The following is a 24169-nucleotide window of genomic DNA, read 5'->3' on the forward strand; positions in this document are numbered from 1 at the left end:
TATCGTCTAAGGCACTTTGTACCGTATCAATCCACCTATATCTTGGTCTTCCTCTGGGTCGTTTTCCTGCCAACCTGGCAGAGAACACTTGTTTTGCTAATCTTTCCTCGCCCATTCTATTTAAGTGACCATACCATCTGAGATTAGCTCTGCTAACGCATTCCTGGATGCTGACAATGTCAAGTTCTTTCCTAATATCCTCATTTTTAATATGATATTGCCATTGATGCCATCTGTTCACGCCTCTAATCTTTCTCAGGACTCTCATACTGCGGTCTCTAGTCTTTGGTCAAGTGTTTTACTTCTGACCCAGCTCTCAGATCCATAAGTTAAAATTGGTTTGAACACAGTCTTGTATACAGCTAATTTAGTGTTCCGACTAATTTCTTTCTTATTCCATATGAATTTATTCAATTGACTTCCCACAATACCAGCTTTGCTGATTCTGTTGTCTATTTCTATATTTAGTTTACCATCTTCAGTAAAAATTGTGCCTAAGTAGCTGAAATGTTTTACTTGTTCCGCAGGTTCTCCATTCACAACACAGTTGACATTTTCAATGATTCTGCCTATTTTCATTGTCTTTGTCTTTTTATTGCTGACCTTCATACCATATCTATAACAACAGCTATTCAATTTAGTCAGAGAATCTTGCAGACTTGTAGCGGATTTATTTAGAAGTATAACATCATCCGCATAAAGCAAAGAGCTGACATTAACATCTCCAATTTTGATATCAGGTTTAATACCACCTTCCTTCATAATGTGATCCATATAGATAATGAATAACAGAGGGGATAATGTACATCCTTGTCTCACACCAGATTTAACATTAAACCATCTTCCTGTACTTCCTTCAATTCTAACTGCTGACTCACAACTCAAATAAAGACTAAGTATTGCTTGATATAATGCCCCATTGACACCATATAACTGCAGCGTATTGAATAGCTTCTCTCTTGGCACCTTGTCATATGCCTTTTCCAAATCGACAAAACTTAAATACAGATCTTTGTTATATTCCCATGCTTTCTCGACTATTTGTCGTAAAGTGAAGATCTGATCCTGACAGCCTGTATTTGGCCTGAATCCAGCTTGTTCTTCACCAAGCTTTTCTTCCACAATTCTTCTCAACCGTTTCTCAAGTATACTTGCATAGATCTTGCCAGGAACACTCAGTAGGGAAATACCTCTGTAATTCTCACATTCAGTTTTATTTCCCTTTTTATATATGGGTACTATGAGAGCTCTACTCCAATCATCGGGAATTCGTCCCTCTGTCCAGGCTTTCTGAACTATGCAGTGCAGCCACTGTAAGACTCTTATACCACCATACTTCAGCATTTCTGGTCGAATATCATCTACCCCTGCTGCCTTTCCACATTTCAAGCCTTTGATGGCTTTTTCTACTTCAAGTATGGATATGTATTCCTGACTGCACGCCTGGTCAGTGTTTTTTATCACTGTGCTGTCATCACTGCTTGTTTCATTTAGCAGTTTTTCAAAGTAATTACTCCATACTTCAAGGATATCTTTTTCTCCTGTTTTCATTTTGCCTTTATCATCTCTAATTCCTTTTACAGCACTCTTTCCTCCATTCCTAAGCTTCTTCAACAACCTCCAGAATATTTTGCCACCTTCTTGATATTTATTTTCTATATTCTTGCCAAAGTCCTCCCAAGACTTTTGTTTAGCTAGTTTTACACACTGTTTAGCTTTCTTACATTTGTCTCTGTATTCTGTAAGAGTAAAAGCTGACTTATTTGCCAGGAACTTTTGATATGCTTTCTTCTTTTCCTTCACTGCCTCTTTAACTTCCTGTGTCCACCAGGGAGTTCTGATTTTTTTATCTTTGCACACAACCTCACCACATGCCTCTCTGGCAGAATCAATCAATGTTTCCTTCAGAGTTTGCCACTGAATCTCCAAGGTTTGATTCCTGTTCTCAAACTCTTTCATTTTCTTTTCAATAATATTTCTGTATTTTAGTCTACAGTTCACATCTGAGAGCTGCTCAACTTTTATTCGCTTTAAAACTTTCTTACATGTTATTCTCTTCAATATGAAATTCAATTTTATCCTGCTCAAGACTAAATAGTGATCACTTCCAATTTCAAATCCTCTGTACACTCTGGTGTCCTGCACCAGGGAGAAAACATCACTATCAACAATAACATAGTCAATGAGACTTTTCTTATTCCTAGCCTCTTCTCTCCATGTGAATTTGTGCACATTTTTATGTTGGAACATGGTGTTAGTAATAACCAGTCCATGTCCTGAGCAGAAATCCAACAGATATTTGCCATTATTATTAGCTTTGCTCTTTTCTCCAAATTTTCCCAAAATATTTTTGTATGTCTCACAATCATTTCCTACTGTACTATTTAGATCCCCAACAAGGACCAACTTTTCCTTTTTCATTGTGTCAGTTGCTTTTTCTAAAGCCTCAAAAAATTCCTCCACTTCTACCTTAGTAGAACCTTCTGTGGGACCATAGGCACAAATAAGTCTCATTGTCCAGTTCCCCATTCTCATATTTGCCCACATTACTCTACTTGAGACTGACTGCCATTCAAGAAGATTAGCCTCGTATTTTGTGTTGAATACTATGGCTACTCCTTCTTTTCCTTGATTGTTATTGCCTGAATATAACATTTTGTATTTATTGCTCAGAAAGATCTCACCAGTTTTGGTCTTTTTTGTTTCAGTCACCCCTATTATGTCGATCTGGTACTTATCTAATTCCTCAGCTAGCTCCATTTGTTTGCCATTCAGGCTTCTTACATTGATAGTACCGATCTTTAACTCTGGTGATGTTGAGTTGGGGTTTATTTTCAGATTTGTTTTCTTTTTTTTCAGAAAGTATTAATTGAAGTTTTTATAATTAATATTTTAGTATGTGTTGTTATTTCCTGAAAAATAATAGTTATAATTTGAAAATTTGTTAATGTATTATAATTTGAAAATTTTGAAATTAAATAAGAGCTCTGCTAATTAAAGCATTTTGTTTTAGGAGCAGTATGTCTTTATTCATGATGCTCTGCTAGAGGCTATAGAGAGTGGGGAAACAGAGGTAACAATAAATCAGTTTGCCCAGTATATCCACAATCTGCAGACTCTAGAGAGCAGTGAGGAAAAGAGTGCTACTCCTCTAGAGAAGCAGTTCAAGGTAATATTTTAAGATTTAGCTGTCTTTAATAGTAAGTTTAGTAGAGCTCTGCAAGAATTTCATAAAATAAATAATTAAGCATGTTAAATAAGAATTATATATCAATCTAATAATTATTATATTCCTTGCTGTAATATCATTTTTCCCTTTGAAGCTGCTGACCTCATTCAAGGCACGAGACTTCAATGTGGTATCTGCACTGAAACCATGTAATAAAGGTAAAAATCGCTCCTTAAACCTTATACCTATAGAATCCTATCGGGTCCACATCACTCCTAAACCTGGAACTGATGGATCTGACTACATCAATGCCACATTCCTTCAGGTATGTGGTGTATATGCTTTATAGATTTCAGCTGTTTATATTTTAATATTTATCATTATAAATAAAAGTGATAAAATTTGTGCTTGATATTTCTGTGAGTTAGTCTGCTATTCATATTCAAATGAGCATGCTTTTGAATTGATAATTGATGTCAGTTGGTCAGAGCTACTTCCTGCATATTGTGAAGAAAGTTATTAGTTCAGTTATATTATAGAGATAATTTGTAATGAAGCTCTTTCCAAGCAAATAGCTTTACAGTTTAAATAATTTGCTATATTTTTTTTTAAAAAAGTTCTAACCATTTTTCTTAAATTAGGGATGTAAATAATAAAAATGTGCAAGTTTTTTCATGTGTGTGTGTGTGTGTGTGTGTGTGTACAAAGTGTGAGAAACAATAAAAAAGTAGAATTTAGGCATTGGTAATGTGCCAACAATCATGACTTCTGATCATATCCATATCTCTATTATATATGATTGCATGATGATTTATTAATAAGCATTTTTAGCAACATAAGAAAACCGTGCAGTGTGATGAATATGCATTTTTTTTTTATTTTGTACATTTATTTATTTATTTATTTTTTGTTTATATATGTAATACTTTCCACACCCACATACAAAGATTATAGTACACCAGCACCATGTGTATATTAGGAAGAATGGGAACAAATAAAGAATTTATTAATGTTTTCTTTGAAGTGCTGCATGTTATAGTACTATGGGGACTATTCTGGGGGGGGGGGAATGAAAGAAGATGAAGTGGAATTGGTTCATTGGGTTTGGGGTGAAGTGTGCAGGCCAGGTGACATTTGTATTTTTATAGATTTGGAGAAAAGGGGGATATTGTGTACAGGGATTATGTATGCCACTTTGATTGAATAGCAGCCTTGAAGTTAGAAAAAGTAGAAACAGACCACCTATGTAATAGAGAGTAAAATGAATCAGAGATCTAGTTAATTGAATTAGATCTCTTTTAGTGAATTTTGAATTTATAGACTGTGAACTTACTGAGAGTGGAAAATGAGGCCAGTTCTTTTATAGTAGGAAAAACTGGATGTGAATCCTGGATAGCAATATCTTGATTCGTCTAATGATTTGGGTTTTTTATAAAGGTTAGGGTAGAGAATAATTTTTTCAAGAACAGTTTCCTGCTTTTTTGCTCTTTCAAACTCTGTTTTGGAAGCATTGATTGGAGGAATGCCCAAAGTTTATTATACCTCAACATCCTGCAGAGTTTCTTGCAGCTATTTCGAGCTTGAGTATAAGCACTAAAGGAGGATGGAGTTTTTGATGCAAGCCAGTTGTGGTATGCTTGATTTTTTATTTGTACAGCCTTGGCACATCTTTTGGAGAACCAGGGTTTAGTTAGGGAGTGGCAGTTCAGGTAGTGTGGGGAATGTATGTTTTCATGCCAGTAAGGATTATTTCAATGAAGTGATATGTTTGGTGCATATATTTGGATTGGAAGGCAAGAAACAATAGTCCAACTATGGGAATGAGGCATGGAAGTCACAGAGACTGTCCCATTTGGCACTGTTATAATGTCAAACTGTTGTATGGGAGAGGAGAGGAGCAAACTTTTTTTATAATTTATTATAGAGATAATTTTTTATTATATTATTATAAATGCCCTTCACCTTATAGTATCTGTAGTGCTTTGGTTGGGACACTTCAGCAGTTTGTTATAGCAAGCTTGTTTAATAGTATCTCTGGTATTGTGAAAGTCAACTGTGCAAATCTTTCCAGTATTATAAATAATGAATACTAAAAATAAAAAAAAATAATAATAACGAATTTTGAAATTTTTCATACTTATTTAAAAAATGAATGTTGCACATTTCAGTTTTTTTTTCTTGTCTTTTTTTGTTTAGGGTTATAATAAACTTCGTGAATTCATTATAACTCAACATCCTTTAGAAGAAACTATATCAGATTTTTGGCAAATGGTGTGGGACCACAATTGTCAAACTATTGTGGTACTCTCAGCATTAGAAGAAAAGGTAACATAGAGAATATTAGTTTATTTACAGTAACCTTGTGTGTGTGAGAAAGAGAGAGATTATTGTCTTTCATTGAATGAAACAAGTTGATATGTAAAACTAAATACTATTCTCAAATAATTATGCTCATATGCTCTTTGATTTTATATGGTTTCTTAGAATTTTAAAAGAAAAAAAAATAATGAACTGGTCATATTTATTCTCATTGTCATCGTGTTTTTGATATAAACTCTCAAGGGATGTTGTTCATAATACCATGGTGTTGCTGCTTGTTTCAGCTTACATTATTATTGACTTCCTATCAACACTTTTCCTCAAAATTAATCTGATAATTTACAAAACTTACACAGGAAATTCATGAACAACTAAATCCAGTCAACTTTAAATTTAAAAAATAAGAACTATATGCTGCAATGGATACCAGCCGATGTAAATATTGAATGCTATGAGAGAGCAGACAGAGACTGGCCAAAGAAGCGAGATTCTTACCACAAAAATTACACTCACTATCACTAACCGATGCTAACTCTGTCACAAAAATGAGATTGGTAAAACAAACCATCAAGAAGAAGAATGAAATTAATGAAAATAGAGAAATAACCAGGGTGCAATGGATACCAGCCCATGTAAATATTGAATGCTATGAGAGAGCAGACAGAGACTGACCAAAGAAGCGAGATTCTTACCACAAAAATTACACTCACTATCACTAACCGATGCTAAACTCTGTCACAAAAATGAGATTGGTAAAACAAACCATCAAGAAGAAGAATGAAATTAATGAAAATAGAGAAATAACCAGGGTGCTTAAGGGTCAAAGCTGTATAACTGAGAGGAGACCTCCACATAGCCTTTAAAGGAATGCGGAGAACCAACCAGGGCTTCTGACCTAATGTCCAATCCTCACCTTCTCGTGGTGCACCCTGTTGGGTATCTACTTTGATACTGAACAAATGAGGATGGGTTGGCAATTTGGGATTTCGCCGACCAAATTGTATTCTTATTGGTTAAACCAAAATAAAAAATGATGGTACAACATGACAAAATTTCATGCCGGCTGGGGTGTAGCCCAGTTAAACAAGGCCCCCGTTGTTTTCACCAGGGAACCAGGGCGAACAGCAAAAAGTCAGCTTCTGGAACAAATCTGAAAACAAATCCCAACTCAACATCACCAGAGTTAAAGATCGGTACTATCAACATAAGAAGTCTGAATGGCAAACAAATGGAGCTAGCTGAGGAATTAGATAAGTACCAGATCGACATGATAGGGGTGACTGAAACAAAAAAGACCAACACTGGTGAGATCTTTCTGAGCAATAAATACAAAATGTTATATTCAGGCAATGACAATCAAGGAAAAGAAGGAGTAGCCATAGTATTCAACACAAAATACGAGGCTAATTTTCTTGAATGGCAGTCAGTCTCAAGTAGAGTAATGTGGGCAAATATGAGAATGAGGAACTGGACAATGAGACTTATTTGTGCCTATGGTCCCACAGAAGGTTCTACTAAGGTAGAAGTGGAGGAATTTATTGAGGCTTTAGAAAAAGCAACTGACACAATGAAAAAGGAAAAGTTGGTCCTTGTTGGGGATCTAAATGGCAGAGTAGGAAATGATTGTGAGACATAACAAAAATATTTTGGGAAAATTTGGAGAAAAGAGCAAAGCTAATAATAATGGCAAATATCTGTTGGATTTCTGCTCAGGACATGGACTGGTTATTACTAACACCATGTTCCAACATAAAAATGTGCACAAATTCACATGGAGAGAAGAGGCTAGGAATAAGAAAAGTCTCATTGACTATGTTATTGTTGATAGTGATGTTTTCTCCCTGGTGCAGGACACCAGACTGTACAGAGGATTTGAAATTAGAAGTGATCACTATTTAGTCTTGAGCAGGATAAAATTGAATTTCATATTGAAAAGAATAACATGTAAGAAAGTTTTAAAGCGAATAAAAGTTGAGCAGCTCTCAGATGTTAACTGTAGACTAAAATACAGAAAGATTATTGAAAAGAAAATGAAAGAGTTTGAGAACAGGAATCAAACCTTGGAGATTCAGTGGCAAACTCTGAAGAAAACATTGATTGATTCTGCCAGAGAGGCATGTGGTGTGGTTGTGTGCAAGGATAAAAAAATCAGAACTCCCTGGTGGACACAGGAAGTTAAAGAGGCAGTGAAGGAAAAGAAGAAAGCATATCAAAAGTTCCTGGCAAATAAGTCAGCTTTTACTCTTACAGAATACAGAGACAAATGTAAGAAAGCTAAACAGTGTGTAAAACTAGCTAAACAAAAGTCATGGGAGGACTTTGGCAAGAATATAGAAAATAAATATCAAGAAGGTGGCAATATTCTGGAGGGTGTTGAAGAAGCTTAGGAATGGAGGAAAGAGTACTGTAAAAGGAATTAGAGATGATAAAGGTGACATGAAAACAGGAGAAAAAGATATCCTTGAAGTATGCAGTAATTACTTTGAAAAACTGCTAAATGAAACAAGCAGTGATGACAGCACAGTGATAAAAAACACTGACCAGGCATGCAGTCAGGAATACATATCCATACTTGAAGTAGAAAAAGCCATCAAAGGCTTGAAATGTGGAAAGGCAGCAGGAGTAGATGATATTCGACCAGAAATTCTGAAGTATGGTGGTATAAGAGTCTTACAATGGCTGCACTGTATAGTTCAGAAGGCCTGGACAGAGGGACGAATTCCCGATGATTGGAGTAGAGCTCTCATAGTACCCATATATAAAAAGGGAAATAAAACTGAATGTGAGAATTACAGAGGTATTTCCCTACTGAGTGTTCCTGGCAAGATCTATGCAAGTATACTTGAGAAACGGTTGAGAAGAATTGTGGAAGAAAAGCTTGGTGAAGAACAAGCTGGATTCAGGCCAAATAGAGGCTGTCAGGATCAGATCTTCACTTTACGACAAATAGTCGAGAAAGCATGGGAATATAACAAAGATCTGTATTTAAGTTTTGTCGATTTGGAAAAGGCATATGATAAAGTGCCAAGAGTGAAGCTATTCAATACGCTGCAGTTATATGGTGTCAATGGGGCATTATATCAAGCAATACTTAGTCTTTATTTGAGTTGTAAGTCAGCAGTTAGAATTGAAGGAAGTACAGGAAGATGGTTTAATGTTAAATCTGGTGTGAGACAGGGATGTACATTATCCCCTCTGTTATTCATTATCTATATGGATCACATTATGAAGGAATGTGGTATTAAACCTGATATCAAAATTGGAGATGTTAATGTCAGCTCTATGCTTTATGCGGATGATGTTATACTTCTAAATAAATTCGCTACAAGTCTGCAAGATTCTCTGACTAAATTGAATAGCTGTTGTAATAGATATGGTATGAAGGTCAGCAATAAAAAGACAAAGACAACGAAAATAGGCAGAATTGTTGAAAATGTCAACTGTGTTGTGAATGGAACTTGTTGAACAAGTAAAACATTTCAGCTACTTAGGGACGATTTTTACTGAAGATGGTAAATTAAATATAGAAATAGACAACAGAATCAGCAAAGCTGGTATGGTGGGAAGTCAATTGAATATAAGAAAGAAATTAGTTGGAATACTAAATTAGCTGTATACAAGACAGTGTTCAAACCAATTTTAACTTATTGATCTGAGAGCTGGGTCAGAAGTAAAACACTTGACCAAAGACTAGAGACCGCAGATATGAGAGTCCTGAGAAAGATTAGAGGCATGGACAGATGGCATCAATGGCAATATCATATTAAAAATGAGGATATTAGGAAAGAACTTGACATTGTCAGCATCCAGGAATGCGTTAGCAGAGCTAATCTCAGGTGGTATGGTCACTTAAATAGAATGGGAGAGGAAAGATTAGCAAAACAAGTCTTCTCTGCCAGGTTGGCAGGAAAACGACCCAGAGGAAGACCAAGATACAGGTGGATTGATACGGTACAAAGTGCCTTAGACGATAGAAATATAAGATTTGATAATGTTGGAGTCTTGACAAGTAACAGACTGATTTGGAGGAAAATTGTAGATAGGAAGTTAGTAATGATGTAATTTTTTCATGTAGTACTGTCATATCCTCTACACCCCTTGAGGGTACATGGCAGGAATTTGATGATGATGATAATGAGAAATAACCACAATCATCACCAGACTAAGGATGGAACATTTTAAAGGCATGAAAATTTGGCCATACAGTACTAGAATTTATGAAATATGCAAGAACTCTCCAGGAGTAGAATTAACACCTACCCATATATAGTTTTGTCCAGCAATTGCTGCTGCTCTACAAAAAATTAACAATAACCCTATAGAAAATGACTAGACCATCAAAGTTCAACTGATTTTCAAAGCAGTTCTGCAGACCCATAGTCATATCTAGAAGCTCTTCAACGGACTTGACAATGACAACAACACTACATTACATTACTTTAGCATTCTTAATATGACTCTGTCATTGATCTTGACTGTTCTAATTTTTCTCAGAATTCTCATATCTGTGGTCTCTAGTCTTTGATTAAGTGCTTTATTTTTAACTCCACTCCCTGATCAATAAATTAAAATTAGTGTGAACGCTGTCTTGTATACAGCGTTTAGTGTTTTCACTAATTTCTCTCTCTTATTCCATATAAATTTATTTAGTGGGCTCCACAGCCATACCACCACCACCATCATCATCAAATTCCTGCCATGTACCCTCAAGGGGTGTAAGGATATGATAGTACTACATGAAAAATTTACATCATTACTAACTTCCTATCAACAATTTTCCTCCAAATCAGTCTGTTACTTGTCAAGACTCCAAGATTATCAGATCTTATATTTCTATCGTCTAAGGCACTTTGTACTGTATCAATCCACCTATATCTTGGTCTTCCTCTGGGTCGTTTTCCTGCCAACCTGGCAGAGAAGACTTGTTTTGCTAATCTTTCCTCTCCCATTTGTTTACGTGACCATACCACCTGAGATAAGCTCTGATAATGCATTCCTGGATGCCGACAATGTCAAGTTCTTTCCTAATATACTCGTTTTTAATATGATATTGCCATTGATGCCATCTGTTCATGCCTCTAATCTTTCTCAGCACTCTCATATCTGTGGTCTCTAGTCTTTGGTCAAGTGTTTTACTTCTGACCCAGCTCTCAGATCCATAAGTTAAAACTGGTTTGAACACTGTCTTGTATACAGCTAATTTAGTGTTCTGACTAATTTCTCTCTTATTCCATATGAATTTATTCAGTTGACTTCCTACCATACCAACTTTGTTGATTCTGTTGTCTATTTCCATATTTAATTTACCATTTCACTAAAAATCATGCATAGGTAGCTGAAATGTTTTACTTGTTCCACAGGTTCTCCATTCACAACACAGTTGACATTTTCAAAGATTCTGCCTATTTTCATTGTCTTTGTCTTTTTATTGTTGACCTTCATATCATATATATTACAACAGTATTTCAATTTAGCCAGGGAATCTTGCAGACTTGTAGCTGATTTATTTAGAAGTATAACATCATCTGCATAAAGCATAGAGCTGACATTAACATCTCCAATTTTGATATCAGGTTTAATACCACTTTCCTTCATAATGTGATCATATAGATAATGAATAACAGAGGAGATAATGTACATCCTTGTCTGACACCAGATTTAACATTAAACCATCTTCCTGTACTTCCTTCAATTCTAACTGCTGACTTACAACTCAAATAAAGACTAAGTATTGTGTGATATAATGCCCCATTGACACCATATAACTGTAGCATGTTGAATAACTTCTCTCTTGACACCTTGTCATATGCCTTTTCCAGTTCGACAAAACTTAAATACAGATCTTTGTTATATTCCCATGATTTCTGAACTATTTGTTGTAAACTGAAGATTTGATCCTGACAGCTTCTATTTGGCCTGAATCTAGCTTGTTCTTCACCAAGCTTTTCTTCCACAATTCTTCTCAACCTTTTCTCAAGTATACTTACATAAATCTTACCAGGAACACTCAGTAGGGAAATACCTCTGTAATTCTCACATTCAGTTTTATTTTCCTTTTTATATATGGGTACGAATTCCCGCTGATTTGAATAGAACGCTCATAGAGAGTTCTACTCCAATCAACGGGAATTCGTCCCTCTGTCCAGGCCTTCTGAACTTTGCAGTGCAGCCACTGTAAGACTTTTATTCCACCATACTTCAGCATTTCTGGTCAAATATCATCTACTCCTGCTGCCTTTCGACATTTCAAACCTTTGATGGCTTTTTTCTGCTTCAAGTATGGATATGTATGGATATGTATTCCTGACTGTATGCCTGTTGAGTGTTTTTTTTCACTGTGCTATCACTGCTTGTTTCATTTAGCAATTTTTTGAAGTAATTACTCCATACTTCAAGGATATCTTTTTTTCCCATTTTCATGTCACCTTTATCATCTATAACTCCTTTTACAGCACTCTTTCCTCCATTTCTAAGCTTCTTCAGCAACCTCCAGAATATTTTGCCACCTTCTTGATATTTATTTTCTATGTTCTTGCTAAAATCTTCTCAATGCTTTTGTTTAGCTAGTTTTACACAGTGTTTAGTTTTCTTACATTTGTCTCTGTATTCCCTAAGAGCACAAGCTGACTTATTCACCAGGAACTGTCAATATGCTTTCTTCTTTCCTTCACTGCCTCTTTAACTTCCTGTGTTGATCATGGAGTTCTGCTTTTTCTATCCTTGCAGACAACCTCACTACATGCCTCTCTGACTGAATCAATCAATGTTTTCTTCAGGACTTGCAACTGAATCTCCAAGGTTCGAGTCCTGTTCTCAAATGCTTTAATTTTTTCTTGAATAATGTTTCTGTATTTTAGTTTACAGTTCACATCTGAGAGCTGCTCAACTTTTATTCGCTTTAAAACTTTCTTACATGTTATTCTTTTCAGTATGAAATCCAATCTTATCCTGCTCAAGACTAAATAGTGATCACTTCCAATTTCAAATCCTCTGTACACTCTGGTGTCCTTCACCAGGGAGAAAACATCACTATCAACAATAACATGGTCAATGAGACTTTTTTTATTCCTTGCCTCTTCTCTCCGTGTGAATTTGTGCACATTTTTGTTGGAACATGGTGTTAGTAATAACCAGTCCATGTGCTGAGCAGAAATCCAACAGGTATATGCCATTATTATTAGCTTTGCTCTTTTCTCCAAATTTTCCCAAAATATTTTTGTATGTCTGATAATCATTTCCTACTCTGCTATTTAGATCCCCAACAAGGACCAACTCTTCCTTTTTCAGTTGCTTTCTCTAAAGCCTCAAAAAATTTCTCCACTTTTACCTTAGTAAAACCTTCTGTGGGACCATAAGCACAAATAATTCTCATTGTTAAGTTTCCCATTCTGATATTTGCCTACACCACTCTACTTGAGACTGCCTGCCATTCAAGAAAATTATGCTCGTATTTAGTGTTGAATACTATGGCTACTCCTTCTTTTCCTTGATTGTCATTGCCTGAATATAACATTGTATGTTCATTGCTCAGAAAGATCTCATCAGTTTTTGTCTTTTTTGTTTTAGTCACCCCTATTATGTTGATCTGGTACTTATCTAATTCTTCAGTGAGGTGTCTTAAGTTAAAATTGATTTGAACACTGTCCTGGATTAAGCTGGTTTAATGTTTTGACTAAAACTTTCTCTTATTCCATATAAATTTATTCAACTGACTTTCTACCATATCAGCTTTGCTGATTCTGTTGTCTATTTCCAAATTTAATTGCCTATCTTCACTAAATATTGTGCCTAAATAGCTGAAATGTTTTACTTATTCTATAGGTTCTACATTCTGGATACATGTTTTCAATGTTTCTGCATATTTTCATTGTCTTTTTAATGTTGATTTTCATACCAAATTTATTACAGCAGTTATTCAATTTGAGCAGGGAATCCTGCAGATTTGTCCTGGATTTATTTAGGAGTATGGCATCATCTGCATAAAGAGTTGAGATTAGCATCTCCAATTTTGATGTCAGGTTTAATACTGCTTTCCTTCATAATGTAATCCATATAGATGAAGAATAACAGTGGAGATAATATACACCCTTGTTGCATACCTAACAACATCAAACCATCTTTCTGTCACTCCTTGAATTCTAACTGCTGTCTTACACCTTAACGGAGATTGTGTATTGCTTGATAAAATAATTCCATTTGCACCGTATAACTTGGAACATTCTGAACAGCTTTACTCTTGGCACCTTGTCATATGCCTTTCCAGATCTACAAAATTTAAATATAGATCTTTGTTATATTCCCAGGGTGCTTAAGGGTCAAAGCTGTATAACTGAGAGGAGACCTCTACATAGCCTTTAAAAGAATGCAGAGAACTGACAGGGCTTCTGAAATAATGTTTAATCTTCACATTCTCGTGGTGCACCGTTAGGTATCTAACGAATGATGATGGGCTGGCAATTTGGGATTTAGCTGACCAAATTGTATTCTTATTGGCTTAAACCACAAATAAAATTATGGTACAACATGACAGAAATTCATGCTGCTTGGGCGTCGCTCAGTTAAACAAGGGCCCCGTTGTTTTTGCCATGGAACAAGGCAAACAGCGAAAAGTCAGCTACTGGAACAAATCCTGAAACACACCCAAACTCAACATCACCAGAGTTCAAGATCAGTATTATCAACATAAAAGAAGCCTGAATGGCAAACAAATAGAGCTGGCTGAGGAATTCGATAAGTATCAGATCGATATAGTAGGGGTGACTGAAACAAAAAAGACAAAAACTGATGATATCTTTCTAAGCAATAAATACAAAATGTTATATTCAGGTAATGACAATAAATGAAAAGAAGTTGCAGCCATAGTATTCAACATTAAATACGAGGCTAATCTTCTTGAATGGCAGGCAATATCAAGTGGAGTGATGCGGGCAAATATCTGAATGGGGAACTGGGCAATGAGAATTATTTGTGCCTATGGTCCCACAGAAGGTTCTACTAAGTAGAAGTGGAGGAATTTTTTGAGGCTTTAGAGAAAGCAGCTGACACAATGAAAAAGGAAAAGTAGGTCCTTGTTGGGGATCTAAATGGCAGAGTAGGAAATCATTGTCAGACATACGAAAATATTTTGGGAAAATTTGGAGAAAAGAGCAAAACTAATAATAATGGCAAATACCTGTTGGATTTCTTCGCAGGACACGGACTGGTTATTACTAGCACAATGTTCCAACATAAAAATGGGCATAAATTCACATGGAGAGAAGAGACAAGGAATAAAAAAAATAGTCTCATTGCCTGTAAAAATAATACACATTAGGAGCAATAATCCCTCGATTATTGCTCCTAATGTGTTCTTTAAAACAGGCGCATTAATCAAAAATGCACTAATCGAATATAATAACCTATGGGAAAATGTATAATTCGTTCCTCAAATTTCTTTTTTGACCCTTATTTTTTTTTTATAAAAGAATTAGGGTATTTCTCAGAACCTAGTTAAAGGAAAACCATGAAGCTGAAAGACAATAAAACATATTCAGAATATAAATTTATTATTCTGCTTCTTAACAAAGAATTGAGCTAACATAGTTTGGCGGGTTTTCATACAACTGACGGTATGGCCCTATTGCATCTTCTGCAAATTTTACTGGTTCTCTCTTCACCAGGATCAGTCTCTAAGCATTGCTGCTTAAAAACTTCGATTGCACGAAAACTATTTTCAAATTGTTTCTCTGAAACCTCTTTGGACTCGTTAGTGATTAAATTTTCTTCATATTCTTCAGGATCTTCCTGACGTACATCTAAATTTAGCAGGTCAGAATCACTCAACTTTTCAGAATGAGATTTAATTAACTTAGATTCATTTAAATTATACATATTTTTGGTCGTGAAATGTTAAAAAATATAAGACTTATTGATAAACTGACCATAGATATTTAATTCGTATGTATGTTCGTACAATATTGCCTACTGGTTTCGCTAGTAACTGACTAGCTTTCTCAAGGCTTGCACAGTACAAAAAAAATGGTAAATGCTAAAAAGGTTTAAGAATACAAAAAACGTTAGTACTGTTAGGTAGCTAAGGAAACATGTTCGTGTGACATGTCTGTATGAATTGTGACTTTCTACTAAGTATCATGAACAAGCGTTACATGCAAACCCATAATATGATTATTTGCGTTCTGTAGTTCTGTTGAACTGAGAGAATTAATTAGATTTTTCTAAGTATCGTTCAATATGGCCCCTTGATTTCTATTTAGGTTGCTGCCTGTACATAGCACTACTGCTGCTCCTTTGAATAATCAATGTCTGTAATCATTATCTACTTAGGGCATAGCGCTGTTATCCCAGTATATAGTGTGGTTCGAAGTTGAAAAGTGATGTGCTAAACCAGAGGTGATCGTTCTGTTGTGATTTACATTGCCAACATGTTCTTTCTGTCTTATTTCCAGACTTCTCGAAGTTTGTTCAATGTAGGAAAGACCGCACGTGCATGGAATATTATACACACCTTGATATTTATAAAATGGAACACTGTCCTTAGGAAATCTTAGAACCTGTCTGATGCTAGTAGTCGGTTTAAATACGACCCTGATGTTATGGGCTTTTAACAGTCTCGTAATTTTGGTGGAAATTGAACCCATAATGGGGATGACTGCTGTTGAAATTTGCGGGGAGACTGTTCTTTCTTGTTGGTTATCTTTGTATAGAAATTTGTTGATGATGTTTCGAGGATAACCATTTTGTGATAGTGTTATAGCGATTTTGGACACTTTTGCCTGAACTTCTTCATCGTCGGAGATGAAGTTTCTGACTCGATTTCTCAATATGTGGATGATGTTCTGTTTATGTGACCTATGATGGTTTGAAGAGTAATGTAGATATCGTCCAGTGTCCGTTGGTTTTTTGTAAATGGACAGTTGGAAATTGTTACCTTGTCTTTTAGGAGTAAAGTTAGTGAAGATTTCATTTTCAAAATTCTCCATGAAAAGGTCTGCACATTGTGGTGACAGAGGGCTGCCCATGGCTAGGCCTTCTAATTGTTGGTATATCTTGTTAACTTTGAAGAAATTTGATTGTAGGCAGTGCTTGAACATCTTTGTAATATCAGCAGGAAAGAGATCTTTGATAATGTTCATGACTTCTTCTACTGGTACATTCTCAAATAAGGATACTATGTCTCGACTGACCATTATGTCTGTTTGTGTTATCTTCATGTTTTTGAGTTTGTCAACAAATTGAGAATTTTTTTATGTAGGATTTGGTTTGTCTGATTTTTTCCTTAAGTAAGCAAGCTAGGTGCTTAGCCAATGGGTAAGTGGGGGAGGACCTGCCATCCACAATCGGATGAAGTGGCACTTCTTCCTTATGCACTTTAGGCACCCCCATACAGTCTAGGCATATTGGAATGTGAGGATTTAAGCTTTCTTTTTAGTTCTTCAGGCCAAGTATTCATATTGCAGATCAGGAAGTTTGTCTCATTATGGTTCTTCATGGTAGGACTTTGTTGAGAATTTTGTACGTAGAACTGTCTGATACTAAGGTCGTTTATCTTCTTGAAATAGTATTTTGAGTTTAGGATGACGGTGGCATTCCCCCCTTGTTTGCTTTAGTTATTATTATTTCTTTGTTCTTCCTCAAGTTCCGAATAACTTTCCTATCATAAGGAGTAGTATTAAGTTTTGGTTGTTTTGCTGCTGCTTGGATAATCATGCTTTGAAATCTAATATCGTTGGCTACAGCTTGTGGTAGTGGGTAGAGACTTTTTTCAGTTCCACACATAAAGTCCATTTTAGGAATGCAATTTGGAGAGAATGAAAAGTTAAAACCTTTTTTTAGCATATCTGATTCATGTTTAGAAAGCAATGATTCAACATGTTGAAAATCACTTTGTTATCTGGGAGGCCTTTGTGTGTCTGGTATTTTTCCTTATAAAGTTTTTCAAATTTTCTGATTTGTTTGACTTTGTTTAACTGGAAAGTTTTTTCGTAGCTCTGTTCTATCGTGTGGTCCAAATTATTCCAGGTCGTGTAATCTAGACCATTAGAAATGTCATCAAAATAGTTGCAGCAATTAACAATGCTTATATTCAGTTCGTACCTGATGTGTTGGATTCTTTTTCTGAGTGGTGCCAATGAAGTCCTTTTGTAAATTCTTTTGGCTTGTATAGATTGAATATGTCCTTTGATGATAAAGAATTTAGGGATGATAGAGAAATCCCTACACCTTTTTAGGAATGTTAGGTGGTTCAGTAGCTTGACCTTTCTGCATTTTTCCTTTTTAGGCACTGTACTTTGTGTTTCATGAGACTATTTAAATTATACATATTTTTGGTCGTGAAATGTTAAAAAAATAAGCCTTATTGATAAACTGACCATAGATATTTAATTCGTACGTATGTTCTTACAATACTGCCTACCGGTTTCGCTAGTAACTGATTAGCTTTTTCAAGGCTTGCACAGTACAAAAAAATGGTAAATACAAAAAAGGTTTAAGAATACAAAAAACGTTAGTATCTGTTAGGTAGCTAAGGAAACACGTTCGCATGACATGTCTGTATGAATTGTGACTTTCTACTAAGTATCATGAACGCGCGTTACATGCAAACACGTAATATGATTATTCGCATACTGTAGTTCTGTTGAACTGAGAGAATTAATTAGATTTTTCCAAGTATTGTTCAGTATGGCCCCTTGATTTCTGTTTAGGTTGCTGCCTGTACGTAGCACTATTGCTGCTTCTTTGAATAATCGATGTCTGTAATCATTATCTACGTAGGGCATAGAGCTGTTATCCCAGTCTATAGTGTGGTTCGAAGTTGAAAAGTGATGTGCTAAACCGGAGGTGATCGTTCTGCTGTGATTTACATTGCCAACATGTTCTTTCTATCTTATTTCCAGGCTTCTCGAAGTTTGTCCAATGTAGGAAAGACCGCACGTGCATGGAATATTATACATGCCTGGATATTTATAAAATGGAACACTGTTCTTAGGAGATCTTAGACCCTGTCTGATCTAACATTCCTAAAAAGTTGTAGGGATTTCTCTATCATCCCTAAATTCCTTATCATCAAAGGACATATTCAATCCATACAAGCCAAAAGAATTTACCAAAGGACTTCATTGGCACTACTCAGAGAAAGAATCCAACACATCAGGTACGAATTGAATATAAGTGAGATGTTAATTGCCGCAACTATTTCGATGACATTTCTAATAACTAGATTACAATTGCACGAGATATTTTCAGCAAAATGCTATGTAAAGCAGACGACATGAATTTTGGCAGTAAATTTGGAACATAGTGTACATGGAAATAATGTAGTATGCCATTAAAAAATAACTCTGTAAAATGTTTCAAATCGGTAACTAAATTATTTTATCCTGGCGAGTGACTTTTTAAAATAGTTAGCCATAAAAAAATTTTAGATCAAAAATTTTTAAAATCTGTAACATTTATTTTTAAGATCTATATAGGTGCACTAATCGAATTTGGGTATCGAAAAAAATGATGTACCAATCGGGGGCACATTAATCGAATGATTGCTGTAGTCTCATTGACTATGTTATTATTGATAGTGATGTTTCCTCATTGGTGCAAGACACTAGAGTGTACAGAGGATTTGAAATTGAAAGTGATCACCATTTAGTCCTGAGCAGGGTAAAATTGAATTTCATATTGAAAAGAATAACGTGTAAGAAAGTTTTAAAGGGAATAAAAGTTGAGCAGCTCTCAGATGTGAACTGTAGACTAAAATACAGAAACATTATTCAAGAAAAAATTAAAGTGTTTGAGAACAGGAATCAAACCTTGGAGATTCAGTGGCAAACTCTGAAGAAAACATTGATTGATTCTGCCAGAGAGACATGTGGTGAGGTTGTCTGCAAGGATAGAAAAAATCAGAACTCCATGATGAACGCAGGAAGTTAAAGAGGCAGTGAAGGAAAGAAGAAAGCATATTGAAAGTTCCTGGTGAATAAGTCAGCTTGTGCTCTTAGGGAATACAGTGACAAATGTAAGAAAACTAAACACTGTGTAAAACTAGCTAAACAAAAGCCATGAGAAGACTTTGGCAAGAACATAGAAAATAAATATCAGGAAGGTGGTTTTCGTTATTGACCTTAAATGCCGGAATAATTTTGATGATATTTCCAACGGTTTAGACTACTCATCATGGAACATTATAGACCACATGATACAAAATAGCTACGAAAAAACTTTTCAGTCTAGCAAAGTTACTGAAATAAAAAATTTGAAGAACTTTATAAGAAAAAATACAATTCTAATAACTATCTTCAAGATGATAAAGTGATTTTTAACATGTTAGATTACTGCCTTTCTAAACAAGAATCCGAAATTTTAAAGAAAATTTTCAACTTTTCAATTGCTTCTAGCTACATACCGAAAATGGACTTCGTATGTGGTATTGAAAAAGGTCTTTATCCTCTCCCGGAGACTATAGCTAATGTTATTAGATTCCAAAGCAATGATGATATTTCCAACGGTTTAGACTACTCAACATGGAACATTATAGACCACATGATACAAAATAGCTACGAAAAAACTTTTCAGTCTAGCAAAGTTACTGAAATAAAAAATTTGAAGAACTTTATAAGAAAAAATACAATTCTAATAACTATCTTCAAGATGATAAAGTGATTTTTAACATGTTAGATTACTGCCTTTCTAAACAAGAATCCGAAATTTTAAAGAAAATTTTCAACTTTTCAATTGCTTCTAGCTACATACCGAAAATGGACTTCGTATGTGGTATTGAAAAAGGTCTTTATCCTCTCCCGGAGACTATAGCTAATGTTATTAGATTCCAAAGCAATGATGATATTTCCAACGGTTTAGACTACTCAACATGGAACATTATAGACCACATGATACAAAATAGCTACGAAAAAACTTTTCAGTCTAGCAAAGTTACTGAAATAAAAAATTTGAAGAACTTTATAAGAAAAAATACAATTCTAATAACTATCTTCAAGATGATAAAGTGATTTTTAACATGTTAGATTACTGCCTTTCTAAACAAGAATCCGAAATTTTAAAGAAAATTTTCAAATTTTCAATTGCTTCTAGCTACATACCAAAAATGGACTTCGTATGTGGTATTGAAAAAAGGTCTTTATCCTCTCCCGGAGACTATAGCTGATGTTATTAGATTCCAAAGCACAATCATCCTTGCCACAGCAAAACCACCCAAACTAAGTACCACGTGCTATGATAGAAAGGCTATTCGGAATTTACAAAGGAGCAAAGATATAATAATTACTAAATCGGACAAAGTGAACTCCACAGTCACCTTGAACTCCAGAGATTATATTTGTAAAATCAACAATTTACTATCGGACCATTCCACGTACAAAATGCTTAACAGGAATCCAACCATGACTAACCATAACGAGACAAACCTCCTAATTCGTAATATGAATAGTTGGCCTGAAGAGTTAAAAAGAAAACTACTATCTTCACATTCAATAACACCTTGCCTTTATGGTGCACCCAAAGTGCATAGAGAAGAAGTTCCACTTCGTCCCATAGTTGATGGCAGATCCTCCCCCAGATATATACTAGCCAAACATCTTGCCAACCTACTAAAAGGAAAAATCAAACAATCAGAGAGTCTTATTTAAGGAACTCTCAACACTTTGTTGAGAAACTCAAGAATGTTAACCTGTCAAAAACAGACATAATGGCCAGTCTGGATGTGGTCTCCTTATTCACAAACGTTCCAGTTGAGAAGGTCATAGACATTATAAAAGAGCTCTTTCCTAGGGATATCACACAACTTTTCCAACACTTCCTGAATTCCAATTTCTTTAAAGTGAACAACATCATTTATCAACAACTGGAAGGTCTATCCATGGGCAGTCCCCCTGTCACCACCATGTGCAGACTTGTTCATGGAGAAATTAGAAAAGGAAATTCTAACCAACGTTGTTCTAAAACCATCAGTCTTGTGGAGATACGTAGATGATGTTTTTATCATTTGGAAAGAAAAAGCTTACATGTGTTCCTAAATAAAATCAACTCGTTTCATAACAAAATCAAATTCACTTTAGAATTGGAAAACAATCAACAACTTCCTTTTTTAGATATACTGGTCAAAAGACAAGAGAATGATAATATTAAACTTACTATATATAGAAAACCAACAGATACTGGATGATATCTGCATTTTACTTCCAATCATCATCATCATCGTACACAAAAATACAGCATCATCCATATGTTATGAAATAGAGCCCAAAACATAGTCACAGACGAACAAGATGTATGTACAGAACTTTCTCAAATATCGAAATCGCTTTCTCAAAATGGTATCCTCTAAAAATAATCAACAAATTGCTTTATAAAAATAATCTCCAACAACAAAGGATAGCAACTCAGTACGTTTCATACGTTGTCATCCCCTGTGTTGGTTCAGTCTCCACTAAAATTGCTAGAATGTTGAAGCCTTACAACATCAGAGTTGTGTTTAGACCGGCTGCAACCATGAGAAAGTTTTTAAGATCGCCTAAAGACAGCGTCCTTTTTTCAAATATGCAGGGGTTTATAGAATACCATGCACTTGTGGACTTTTCTACATAGGCCAAACTTCAAGAAGCCTGGAAATTAGACAGAAAGAACATGTTGGAGATGTAAATCACAACAGGTCAGATACCTCAGGTTTGGCGCATCACTTCTCAACTTCTAACCATGCAATAGATTGGGAAAACAGCTCAATGCCATATATAGAGGACGATTACAGATGCTGAATTTTCAAAGAAGCAGCAGTGGTCCTACGAACAGGTAATAAACCTGAACAGAAATCAAGGATCAGTATTGAAAGATACATGGAAAAATCTGATTAATTCATTAAGTATAGCGGAACTACAGTACGCCAAAAACAATGTAACGCGTATTCACAATAATGACTGAAGCATCTCTCTTCATGCATACATTGTCATGCGAGCTGTCAAATTTGGTTGCCTAACCGTTAACAGTTTACTGTATTCTTTCGTTTTTTTGCATTTATTATTTTCTTTCACCTTTTTAGTCTTGGCAAAGCTAGATGGTATGCTAGTGAAACTAGTCGACGTTCTTGTACATATGTGTATTAAACCGATGGTCTTATAATCAGAATAAGTTTTTTTTTTGTGTTTATTTAAGTATAAAGACCAAATATGAATAGTCTAAACCTCAAGTCATAAAAGCCAGTGATAATACAATTGACAATAGAAACTATCATATAGTTTTTTTTTTTTTTTTTTTTACTATAGCAAACCTACTCAACATTACAGCATACGAAAAAAGTCCCAACAAAATCCCTGTAGGCACATCTGTTCTACGGAAACTCACTATAGAAAAACGATCCACTATAGCAGACTACTTGTGAGGTCCCTATCAATTTGTTGTGTTTAGGAGTTGGCTGTTGAAACTGAAAAAGCAAAATTTGATTCGGATTTAAAGATTTGGCATGAGACATATAAGTTGAGAAAAAGTCTCTGAAAACAACTTTTTTTAAAAAAAAATTTTTTAAGTGATAAATTTTCTCAGATGCAGATGTTGAAAGTTTATTTTTCACTTGGTTAGACTATAATAAATTTAGTTTAATCCTTTATCCAAGTGAGAGCAAACAAAGTTTGCACCTGAAAATATCTTCAGGACTGAATATAGTGTTGTACTACTTACCCAGGTAAGATAGTAAAAAACGGGTAAGTAGTACAACACTGAATACAGTATTGTACTACTTACCCAGGTAAGATAGTACAACACTGTATTCAGTCCTGAAGATAATTTCAGGTGCAAACTTTGTTTGCTCTCACTTGGATAAAGGATTAAACTAAATTTATTATTATTTCTCAGATGCAGGACTGAGGTATAAACAGTATCATTCTCTCCCATTTCATTTTGGACCAATGCATGTTCTTTTGTTAACGTTTTTTACTGAACTACCGTCACATCATCAAAAAAAATTCTGTTTAATTTTTTAAATGGTGAAAATAAGCTGTTAATTCAGAAATCTTTCACTAGCCATCTGAAACTTAGGAAATGCAGTTGATGAATTTTATACTATTTTGGCTCTAAGAATTCTTGTAGAATATTAAATTGTAGTAATTTAACACTTTCTATTTTAATATTTTGATACTCTGCTTCTTTATGAGAAATCTTCAGCATTGTTGTATTTGAAGTTATAATTTAAGTAATATAAACATCAACAAAAATGGACAATTTTGCTTTATTGTCTTATCAAGTAAGTCAAATTAAGTTTTGAAGATATTATTCACAATAGGTTTCCTTGTTAATGTAAGTTGTTTACCTTTATAAATGTAGATGATCTCTTATTTTCCTACTTTTTTTTGTAGAAATAGTGCCTTCCATGAATATTGTTCATTGCTGATAATTTAATTTTTTAAAATTAATTATAGGACCAAAAGACTATGGGTTTTGAACTTTGTGGCATGCAGTTACATTTCACATGTTAACATCCTATGCACACTGTTAGTTTTTTTAAATTTTGATTAATGATTAAACCTTATTTTACCTGCTATAATCATAATTTTTATCTTTATAATGATTGCAAAACTCGCTTTGAAATATCAGTGCTACATTAAAAGAATTTCCATAAGCAGATCTGTTTTCACTTCATCAGAGCAAACAGTAAAAGTTCGTTGATGTATCTTCAGCTATCTGCTT

At 34.8% G+C, this 24169-nt stretch overlaps 1 protein-coding gene across 1 annotated transcript in view; it reads left to right on the forward strand.

Moving 5' to 3' along the window:
• LOC150110101 (putative receptor-type tyrosine-protein phosphatase mosPTP-1) overlaps positions 1-24169 on the forward strand; it is a 349618-nt gene that overhangs the window by 286460 nt on the left and 38989 nt on the right. The window contains exons 18-20 of the mRNA XM_090413286.1: positions 3014-3169; positions 3324-3494; positions 5366-5494. Coding sequence (XP_090269412.1) covers positions 3014-3169; positions 3324-3494; positions 5366-5494 — 456 coding nt within the window. The remainder of the gene's footprint in view (positions 1-3013; positions 3170-3323; positions 3495-5365; positions 5495-24169) is intronic.

This window comes from Typopeltis vanoorti, chromosome 1, assembly GCF_054136105.1.
Source record: "Typopeltis vanoorti isolate ZY-2024b chromosome 1, IOZ_Tvanoo_1.0, whole genome shotgun sequence".
Taxonomy (NCBI): domain Eukaryota; kingdom Metazoa; phylum Arthropoda; class Arachnida; order Uropygi; family Thelyphonidae; genus Typopeltis; species Typopeltis vanoorti.